Source organism: Eriocheir sinensis, chromosome 32 (genome assembly GCF_024679095.1).
Source record: "Eriocheir sinensis breed Jianghai 21 chromosome 32, ASM2467909v1, whole genome shotgun sequence".
Taxonomy (NCBI): domain Eukaryota; kingdom Metazoa; phylum Arthropoda; class Malacostraca; order Decapoda; family Varunidae; genus Eriocheir; species Eriocheir sinensis.
The window spans coordinates 10458513-10470149 of record NC_066540.1 but is presented as its reverse complement, the minus strand read 5'-3'; the positions used below and the strand labels follow the sequence as shown (position 1 = coordinate 10470149).

The 11637-nt window shown below is 42.8% G+C and overlaps 1 protein-coding gene across 1 annotated transcript; it reads right to left on the bottom strand.

Annotated features, from left to right (window-relative positions):
* Positions 1-4374: 4374 nt before the first annotated feature.
* Positions 4375-5161, bottom strand: LOC127006472 (uncharacterized). Its single transcript, XM_050876413.1, has one exon. The coding sequence runs from the start codon at positions 5117-5119 to the stop codon at positions 4439-4441; it is 681 nt and encodes a 226-aa protein (XP_050732370.1). The 5' UTR covers positions 5120-5161; the 3' UTR covers positions 4375-4438.
* Between the last annotated feature and the right edge of the window lie 6476 nt (positions 5162-11637).

The window sequence follows — 11637 nt, the reverse complement described above, 5'->3', positions numbered from 1 at the left end:
AACCCAGGATACCATATTGTTAGTCAGCTAGACACCCACAAATGGATTTAATAAACGCATCTGACGCCGTTCTGTGTATGGCTAGGATCCCACATTATTGGAACATTCGTTTGTTGACCTACCACACAACATGGGTCGACCATACCCGCCCGAATGAGAAACGAAATGTAAGAAATATATTCATTATATTAAAAAAAAACTTATGAATAATCAATAAATATGCTATTATTCTACTTCTGTTATTATTTCACTTCTCTGTTTCAATCAGTAACTGTAATCACAACAAGTACAAGATTTTAAAACAACATGCGTGGTCGCGCGTGTATTGAAGTAAGTAAGAAGTCGATTATAACTACAGTATAGTAATGTAGTTTAATATGATTAAGATGAATGAGATCACTACCTTTGGATGAATTCTTCTTCTGTGAGGTACGTCATTGGGTCACTGTGATCCCGTGCGTAAAACTGTGCGGGGTAATCTAATTCGTCGAATTTCTTCAATTTGCTCATCATCAAGCTCTTGTATGAGATGAATGACACTACGAAAAAGTTCCAAGGCCTGAAATATGTACTGATAATATATGTTAATCGAGTATACTTATGTACGTGCCTACTTGTAATATATAATAACTGAAATGATGCATTCAGGCCTTGATATACAGACTACTTCATACATTCTTTTCTTTCTACTCAAAGATTTATACAACTGGAAATCAGTAATGTCGATCTAGTAAAATTCTAGTTTAACGCCACACTCGGGCAAATCATTTGTAGGTCAGCAGCAGGGAATTGGGTATATTTTACTTTATTCTCCGCCTCACAGTGGTACTTCTCACACTTCTCATCGGTTAAATGTCATTATTCTATGCATTTTGAACCCCATATAGAGGCCTATGCTTCACAAATTGCTAGAAACGCCGCTAACGATTTTAAAAAGTTAGTGGGGCCTCGGGGCGCCTTGTGGGAGAACGTAGGTTAGGTTAGGTTAGGCTTTCCCACGAATGTTCCAATAACGTGGGATCCTAGCCATACACAAAACGGCGTCAGATGCGTTTATGAAATCCATTTGTGGGTGTTTAGTTAACTAAAAATATGGTATCCTGGGTTTACACTGTTTAAGAAAACGTCCGTTTCCGTTTTCTTAAACTTCTAAAATTTCGTTTCGTAGGTCAACACACCACTGTGGTGTGCTAGCACTCGAAAGTTATGTTTCGATTTCTTAAACACTCGCAAACCAAGTAGTGTGTTGTTAGCTAGACAACAACACTCGTGACCTAGCATACCACAGAATTGCGGACGATTTGCAAAGGTTGGTAGCTCCCGCCCTAGGCTGGCCCGCATGTGTATCAGCTGATGTAGTATAGCGCCGCATTCTTTGAAAATGGCTACAAGAGACAAGACCTTCCCGCTTTCTTATTCATAGAAACTGTGAACCAAATAAGAGACAATTCGGTCGTCCACAGGAAGCCATCGGACTACAGTTCTGTTTTGGCACGCAAAACAGCATGGGAGAGGATCACCGAGAACTTCAATGTGAACTTCTCGGTGTCGGAAGGCAAAACCCAGCAACAGCTCAAGAGGAACTGGGAGTACTTAAAGAATGGACTTCCAAAATTTCCCTAAAGAAATCCTTAAAAAACTTCTACGATCTTTTTCCCTAGGAAGTTATGATGTGGGGTGCTGTCGAAAATAACGCAGCGCGGGACGAATTTGGGCGGCGGTGGTGGGGGGGTGACACGCCCGACACTCATCAAGAGACCGGCTGCTAGGTTATCTTACAATAGATTGCAAGTCCCCAGGGTTGTGTTGGGGGGTAGGGGGGGTCTGGAGTGGCGGAAGGGGAGGCGGACTTCTTGTATAGAATTACCTAGTAGAATAACAGTTATAACACCCTTGCTGGCGGCTCGTGTGTGGCGAGGGCAGTGGTGTTGACAAGCAACCCAAGTCATACAGGCCCTAGCTGATGCTTGCAAGCTGCTGATAGCAGGGGGTCGCGTGAGTTTGAAGCTTTTGGTAAAGGGGTCGCAAGTGCTAAATAATTGGGAATCACTGCTCTATATAATGAGGTAGGGGTAGGAATGTGTACCTGCGTGGGGCGAGAAGCTGAAATACCGATGGTCTTTCAGTGGTTTCAGTATTTAACCGTGCAACAACACTCATGTATAACCATTTATTCGAACATTCCCCTATGATGCTTCGTATTTTCACTATATTACATATACTTATATATTATATGTACCATTATAACGAAAACTTTCTCAACTTCTTGTCCAACTCAGATATGTTTGTTTTGATTGTGGCACCCTCAACACACGCGCGACCACGCGTTGTTTTAAAATCTTGTACTTGTTGTGATTACAGAGTTACTGATTGAAAAAGAGAAGTGAAATAATAACAGAAGTAGAATAATAGCATATTTATTTATTATTCATAAGTGTTTATAATATAATGAATACATTTCTTACATTTCGTTTCTCTTTCGGATGGGTATGGTCGCCCCATGTTGTGTGGTAGGTCAACACACGAATGTTTCAATAATGTGGGATCCTAGCCATACACAGAACGGCGTCAGATGCGTTTATGAAATCCATTTGTGGGTGTCTAGCTAACTAACAATGTGGTATCCTAAGTTTACACTGTTTAAGGAGAGAGAGAGAGAGAGAGAGAGAGAGAGAGAGAGAGAGAGAGAGAGAGAGAGAGAGAGAGAGAGAGAGAGAGAGTAAAACATATGGATATTTGCATCCAACTCATCAATTATTTATTTTTCATTTTAGACGATTAGGTGTTTGAAATACTACTATGATTACTCCATTATACTTTGATGAGTATTACAAGACAAATGTCAATCACTGGTGTTACATAATGCCGAAAATTTCAGTCCTTCAGGCCAACACTTAACTTCCTAACCTCTTATGTTGAAGACCTTAAAACATAACTTTATTTCACAGGAGAGCGGGAGAGAGCGGGAGGCTCATGGCGTCTATGATGTGTAGGGTTGCTTGCTGCGACGAGCTAGCGTCTCCTTCAAGAACTGTCGGGGGGAATGGCGCCTTCAGTCCCAGAATTTGTCTGCTTTACTCTGTCAACAGTTTTCACAATGCGGAGAGTAATTTCTCCTTGTTCTCTCTCCTACACAACTCATACACGTCCGCCGCTCTCTCCTAAGCGTATCTAAAGCTAATCAACTGATTGCCCACATAGCGGCAACGTATATAAGGAAAAGTAGTATGAGGGACAGGTAACCCCGGCCAGACATATTCTATTCTAACAAAATAACATTGAGAATTACCATTAAACTGTGCTAATTTTGGTATCATGATAATGAACACAAAAGTAGGTAGGCCTACACCGAACACGGTATATCACCCATGAGCCAACACAGAACATAATGTAAACTGGGTCATTACAGGATGGTTAGGGGAGTAAAGGATCCTGACAGGGGTGCTTTTTCATGATCTGGACACATAAAGAATATTATTTTCAGCTTTGCTTATCACAAAATAATACACTAGTTAAATTTCACTCGTCACAGATATTACACAATTTTCCATTTGTGGTTAATGATATCATATTCCAAAGCAATCAACACCGTTCTAAGATTTTTCTCAATCACTTTCTGTTGCCATTTCCCTATAGGTTTACTTTTACCAATGTTATTTTTTTCATTTGTGTTAATTTCCGTGCTTCAAAACTTTCACGACTCATTCTCTGTATTTTCTTACGTCTGATCTTGGCATGAATATACGTATAAGTTGCTCAACAGATACACCTGTTACATTCGAACTACAGATGAGGGTTCACTTGACTCAGTATTGAAGGGCAGCAGCAGTCATACACGAAAATATCAGAGTTTGAATTGTCACATGCAATAATGATGAATATTTATGAATCTCCCCATGTTATACTGATAGTAGTAGAAGTAGTAGTAGTAGTAGTAGTAGTAGTAGTAGTAGTAGTAGTAGTAGTAGTAGTAGTAGGACAAACCATATTATTGGTATGCAGAACAGCTGTCAAGAAATATTTCGTCAGCCAATTAATCAAAGAAATGAGTTAGTTGCTTGGTATGTTAATAGTGAACACCTAAAAAAACTGCCAAGGCATTGTCTTGCACACCATCTGCTGAGGCGAGAATGAATGTAGTTGCTTCAAACATGATTTCAAACACTATCTGTACGTTACTCATAATCTAATGATTCTGTAAGGTACTCATTCTGATTTAAAAATCAACTCTTTAGCTATATATTTGAATTGATAAAGAAATAAACAAATAGGCTATATATATATATATATATATATATATATATATATATATATATATATATATATATATATATATATATATATATATATATATATATATATGTGTGTGTGTGTGTGTGTGTGTGTGTGTGTGTGTTCAACTGTTGTTAAAATATTCATACTCTTACAGGTTTTCATATTAGTAATTTTCGCCAATGTTTGTATAGCCACCTTCACGGCTTGGGTTCTTGGCACAGGCACAAGCTACAGTCAGTTCCACAGTGTCTGTAGTGTAATCCTTGGAGTCCAGCTTGATCCACACAGGAAGACGATATTTCAGAGCCACACATACGGAGCCGTCGTCAGCACACTGTGAGCCCTCACAGACACACTTGGCCTCGAGGACAGTCACGGGTTGTACTGGGAGCGACCCTTGCTGGATCTGGCGCTCAACGTATTGCGTGGGACACGTACTGATGGTTTCTGAACGATGAAGCCAAATGGGTCTCATACTGAAATTTGCTTGGAAACGATTTTCATACACTTTGCTTCCCTCTCTGAATTCTGAACAGTTGACACCATGATGTAGGTTCGCAGTGGAGCCGATGATAGCCCTTGGCACCAGCATATAGTTGTCCATGAACTCCTTCATGACTTGCTCTCTCGTCCTGTAGAAGAAGGGGACCATGTGGCCAATGATGGATGAGCGCTTTTGAACTTGGTTGGTGAGTGAATCCATAAGGTGCTGTCTCTCTAGCTGCAGATATTGCAAGAAGTCTTGGGCACGCGAGGGATGGACAATGGTGGTTGAAAACGAACATCCCAAGAGAAGGACAAAAATGAAGCTTGTTGGCTTGAGGGAAGTGCTGCTTTGCTTCATGGTTGTCAAGTGAGGCGCTGGAACCCATTCACCTTGTATATATACTAGTGCTGCCTCCCACTAATCCACCCACAACACAGCAAAAGTTAATTGCCGCAATTGTTAATAACTAGTTCATTTGATAATCAAGTAAATGTGCCTCGTTACAGAGTATTCAGCTCTTGACGTGAGATAATCCTTTCGTTTTGTAGCTATGAATGGAATTTTTTCCGAGGAAAACTTATTTACACACACACACACACACACACACACACACACACACACACACACACACACACACACACACACACACACACGTCTGAAGGATAAAAGAAGTACAGTTTAATATATAGAAGTGTAGGTGAGCGGAATGGTCTAATGAAGGAGATTGTGGAGGAGGGGATCTCGAGTGTCCATCAAATGAAGGAGAGATTGGACAAATATATAGACAAGGAGACAGGACTATCCGAGCTTAGCTCAGGCCCTGTAAACCAAATAGGTAAATACAAATAGGTAAATAATACACACACATACACACACACACACACACACACACACACACACACACACACACACACACACACACACACACACACACACACACACACACACACACACACACACACACATCTTAATTACCAGTAAATAATAAATTCACTATAGAGGGGTTGAACTTGACGTCATCAGCAGCGATCAGCTGATCACTTCTCAGCTGCCCCGCAAAGGCCCACCATTTTGGGAGGCACATATTTACCGCAAGAGAGCTCGTCAGCTTTTCCCCGCTATGTTAATGTGTTGGTGTTGGTGTTAGTGGCCCATCTATTACTGTGTGGGTGTGGGTGTTAGTGTCCATCTGTTACTGTGAGCGTGTGGGTATTAGTGTCCCATCTATTACTGTGTGGGTGTGGGTGTTAGTGTCCATCCATTACTGTGTGGGTGGGTGTGTTAGTGGCCCATCTATTACTGTGTGGGTGTGGGTGTTAGTGTCCATCTATTACTGTGTGGGTGGGTGTGTTAGTGGCCCATCTATTACTGTGTGGGTGGGTGTGTTAGTGACCATCTAATACTGTGTGTGTTAGTGTCCATCTATTACTGTGTGTGTTAGTGTTCATCTATTACTGTGTGGGTGTGGGTGTTAGTGGCCCATCTATTACTGTTACTGATAGGTGCTAAACTGCCACTCGCGGTAGATAGACAGGGGCTGCCAAGTATAGGTCAGTGGGCTTTTTGCGAACCCCTTACGTTCTTATGTTCTTGCTAAACACCGCCCGGGGATGCCCGGGGTTAAATTTGTCATATATTCATTGTTCTTATCATCAAATATATCTTGAAGTTTGATAATAAATGTATATACAGTATGTCCATCATCATTTGGCAGCCTCATGGATAGTTATATAACGAAGCCTATAGCCTCACTGCCCAGATTTTTTGCATATTCACTTAGATTGTGATATGAAGACAGGAGGCACGGGCCAGCCATCATCAGGGGGCAGGGGCTCAGGTGATCGCTCGTGCCTCCCAAAATGGCTGACAGTTGTTTTTCGTAAAACAAAAGCGAAGCGGTGTGACGTCAGTGCAACCCCTCTATAGTCTTTACGATGTGTTAATAGGTAAAGTTGGGGCATACGATACAGCATGAATGCGTAGCCTCGCTGCTCATCTTTACCACATTAGCCCTTGAGACTATGGCGGGAAATAACGTAATACCAGACACGTACAGGGTGGGTGAATTTCGACACGGTACCGTGTCTTTTGTCGACTGCTTGTCGGGATCTGTCCCACCCAAAATTATCTATATTATTATAAAAGCAAATGATGATGTATGTATGTATATAACTGTAGGATATCAACAATCACTCGTCTTCTTGCTACCTGTTCCGCTTTGCATCGCTTTTTAGGTCCTCCTTGGTACTGTTTTACACTTAGATGGTTCACTTATATAGTTGCTCTGTGATAGTAAAAATTGGGTTCCGCGATGCGCAGTTCAAGATGGGATGGACTATGACGGAGGGATAAGATTTGACCCCACACCGGATTACCACTGTTTACCTTCCCTGGTACCCATCTATACTGACCAGCCCAAAAGGGAGGACGAACAGCTGGGTGGGCTGTGGACCGACTGCCCACCAAAGGCTCAAAGGACCAACGGGACGGAGCTATAGAGTATACCGGTACTCCCAACATATTTTTTACCTTACATAAAGAGGAATAACATCGCTTTTCTTTGGATTACCCTGGTGCTAATATTCACAACCCTGTCATCTATCTTACTATAAATTGATCATGCAACATATATATTCATTAGCATGAAAATGGGATTAAGCCTAGTTCAAGAATCTGTCTAACTGATTTCTTTTTTACAGCAAGGGAGAGAGCTCAAGGGCCCTAAAACAAAGTACCAACAAAAAAGCCCGCCAAGCGCTACTCCAACAAAAGAAAAATAGAACAAGAGGCCAAAAGAGAGGTCAAATTCGGGAGGTATCTTGACACTCCTCATGAAAGAGGTCAAGTCATAGGCAGGAGGAAGTACAGATAAAGAAAGGCTGTTCCAGAGTTGACCAGCAGAAGGGATAAAGGAAAGAAGATGGTGGTTAACTCTTGCATATGGGATTTGGGCAGTATAGGGGTGAGCAAGAGTAGAAAGACGAGTGCAGCGGGGCCGCGGGAAAGGAGGAGGCATGCAGTTAGCAAGTTTACAAGAGCAGTCAGCATGAAAATATCGACAGAAGACAGAAAGAGAGGCAACACTGCGGCGGAATTTAAGAGGTAGGAGACTGATATCAGTGAGAGAAGGGGAGTTGATGAGATGAAGAGCCATACGGCCGTACCATACATCTCCCCACTACCTTCCCCTTCCCGTTCCCTTTCTGTTGGACACTATAAGTTGACCCCGACTCCTTCGATCCCTTCCGAGGGGTTCGATTGCTAGCTTTTGCAAACACCTCTACATGAAAATCATGATAATTGAAGCATTTTACACATAATTATTAGTGTGAGTATACATATTTTTCGATGAATGATCACAAATAAAATGGTTGATTGAATGGTAAATATATATTTTGGTAAAATTACGTACATAGCGTGAGTGGTAGGGTTGACATCCCTGGCGGCTCGTGTTTCCACCTCTCCACCGCTCCACGCACACAGTCAGCCAGAAGTCAACAAGTGCCCGCTGCTACCACTTCATCGCCCTTCGCTACATCCCGTCAAGCAATAGGCGCACCTAACATCACCATAGCCGATCCAGGATTCAGGACGTTTCCTAAGGTAGAGGAGGTAGCGTACGTTATAATTGTATTTCGTAAAGAATCCTTATAACCAAAAACTAGCTAAAATTATGAGTATTTTTTTCTTGAACACAACATTGAACAAACAACAGAACAATAATATGAAAATACGTATAGCCACTGTTGCCAGATTGTCGTACTCAGAGCATAGTATTTACCTGTTTCTGACGCCTAACTATTGCCGAGAAACATCAGAATCAAACTCTTTTAACGATAACTATAAATTAGTTTCATTATTGGAGCACAGTAGACAGTTTAGGGGTAGGAAGTCGGGAAATATAATCGGCTGAGTACGACAATCTAGCAACGTTGGTCTGTAGCCTCGAGGCCCGAGGCAGCACACCGGCCATTTTGAAATAGCATATTTTTACTGCGCAAAGCAGGTGATGTCACTTATTGTGACTTCGTGAGCTTTCATATTTATCTATTTGTGTATATTTCATGGTGGCAAAACTTGAATTACTAGTTTAATTTTTACCAGTGACACGAATTTATGATTGTTTTTCACACTAGAATTTCACTCTAATAAATGAATCAGACCCCACAGAAATATTACCAGTGTGTGTATGAACGAATACAAAGATAAGCACATACTTTGATTTAAATTTAGGATGTCTCGTGGATCATTAATAAATAAATTTAAAAAATCCGGATAGGCCACTCTTTAGCCCGTTACCTTCAACCCCCCCCAAAAAAACAGTCCCTGCGCCAAGTTTGTAACCCACATTTTGGTGATGTTAGATGCGCCTATTAAGGAGCCGTTAGAAAAGAGATCGAGCTATAGAGGTTTTGCAGCTGACGTCATTAGTGGGGGTGCGGGGGTAGCGCGGGCCTGCACGGCCATCTTGGTGGTCAGTGGTGGTAGTCACTTATCAAAACAAACCTTGGTGGCGGCTAAACAAGTGCTCTGTGTGTTCGTCATGCGATACATATGCTGTGCGGTTGGATGTTCGAACTGACACGGGAGAAATGCTGTGTCATTTTATAGATTTCCAGCGAATCCAGAAGAGCGGGGGAAGTGGATACAGCAGCTGTGAGGAGGGAAAACTGGCGGCCGTCTGCTTCATCTCGACTCTGTAGTGCTCATTTTGTCAGAGATAAATATTACAGGCAAGACTGATCAGATTATTACATGAGGTAACACTCATTTAGGTATTGCCCCGGGTCCCCTAGCTTATTGTGTGGCGGGGGATTACTCCGGAAAGGCATTTACATGAGTTGGCGGAGGCAAACACGCATGGCGGCGCTCAAGCAGGGGAAGAAAATAGGAAAGGAAATTCAGTGGAGGCAAAGTGCACAGAGGGACAGAGCTCAGTGCTAGGTGGAGTATATAAGTGTACGCAGGGAAGTGACCAAGAGTGCGTAGTGTAAGGTGACTTGCCGTCACCTGCCCTCACCTGTCGTCACTTGCCCTCACCTGTTTGCCTGCCTGGGCCTACCTGGGCATCACTGGTCAGCAACAGATCGGCCAGGCAGAGGGACAGCCAGTCAACCGACCAGCCAGACAGTTAGCCAACCAACCAATCAGCCAGTCAACCAGCCAACCAATCAGCCAGTCAGTCAACCACCCAATCAGTCACCCAGTCAACCAGCCAGCCATCCAGTCGGTCAGTTAAACAGACAGTCACTTTACCAATCAGGCAGCCAATCAAACCACCAGGCAACCAGTCAACCCACCAGTCAACCAGACAGCCAGCCAGCCAGGTAGACAGCCAGTCTACCAGTCTCCTCCTCCAAAAGCACTGATTTTTTCGATGTATTTAGCTTCGCAGCATTCTCAAGCGATCTCGCGTAATCACTTAACACAAATGATGCTGAAGGTCCTGCCATTTGCCCGCGGGTAGTGACTTAGGGATGGGGCACACGTGGTGCGTCTGCTCACTCTGCTGGGGAGGTGACCACCAGCGGGTTTGCAGACGACGCACAAGGTGCAGACGACGCTATTTCGTGACGCCACTGCAAAACCTCTATAACAAAAGACTACCTGCTTGAGTTAATCAAGCAGGTGTGTTGACACGGCAAGGGTTAAAAGTCATGATACAACCCTAAAGTCTTCAACAACATTTTAAATAATTTATTTAAAATATTTTACAGATTCATATTAGATCAAATAAATTTTCTTATAACTCCTGAATCATTTGCTACTATATCAATGAAAGAAATACAGGTTTGACTCATAAAATATGCGAAGGGGGTGACGAAGATGTGCCTGTCCCGACCCCTTGCCAGATTCCAACAATTTCGCCTTCCAACACCTTCCCTTCCCTTCTGGAAAAAAAAAGCCTTCGATTTTTATGATAGCAGAAAATGGCCGAAGATGTTTGACAATCGAAGGGGTTGATTTATGGTACGGTCGTTAGACTCAACCCTGTCCAAAAGGGGTGTGTGTGGAGCCCCCCTCACACGTGAGATGCCTAGCCCATTCGAGGGCGGACAGGTATATGGACAGCATCTGTGTGGAGGAAAAGAACTGGCGGAGACGATACAGAACTCCTAACCTCGAGGGAGCTGATTTAGTAAGAGAGGAGAAGTGAAGTTTCAAGTTAAGATTTTGAGTTAAGGAAAGACCGAGGATGTTAGTGTAGAAGAAGGTGATAACTGAATGTTGTCGAAGAATAGGGGATAGGTGTTTGGAAGATTATGTCGAGTTGATAGGTGGAGACATTGGGTTTTTAAGGCGTTGCAGGACACAAGGTTCCTCCGTAATTCCTGTTGTGAGGGTCTTCTGTTGAACGAAGTTGAAGAATGCAGAGTAGAGTCATCATCGTACGAGTGGATAGGACAGTTTGTTATGGAAAGATCATTGATGAATAACAGGAAGAGAGTGGGAGATAGGACAGAGGGCTGCGGGACACCACTGTTGATAGATTTAGGGGAAGAATAGTGACCGTCTACCGCAGCAGAAATAGAACGGCCGGAAAGGAAACCGGAGATAAAGGTACAGAGAGAGGGAGGGAATCCGTAGGAAGGTAGTTTACAAAGCAAAGGCCTGTGCCAGACTCTATCGAAAGCCTTCGATATGTCTATGGTAATTGAGAAAGTTTCACCGAAACGGAGCGGATGACCAAGAGTCAGTTAAGAAAGCAAGATCACCAGTAGAACGCCCTTTGCGGAACCGATACTGGCGATCAGATAGAAGATCAGAAGTGGATAGATGCTTATGAATCTTCCGGTTAAGGATTGATTCAAAAGCTTTTGAAAGACAGGAAAGAAAAGCTATAGGACGTTAGTTTGAGGGATTGTAACGGTCAC

Coding starts and splice junctions, on each gene's coding strand:
- LOC127006472 (XM_050876413.1), bottom strand. CDS start 5,119: ATGAAGCAAAGCAGCACTTCCCTCAAGCCAACAAGCTTCATTTTTGTC.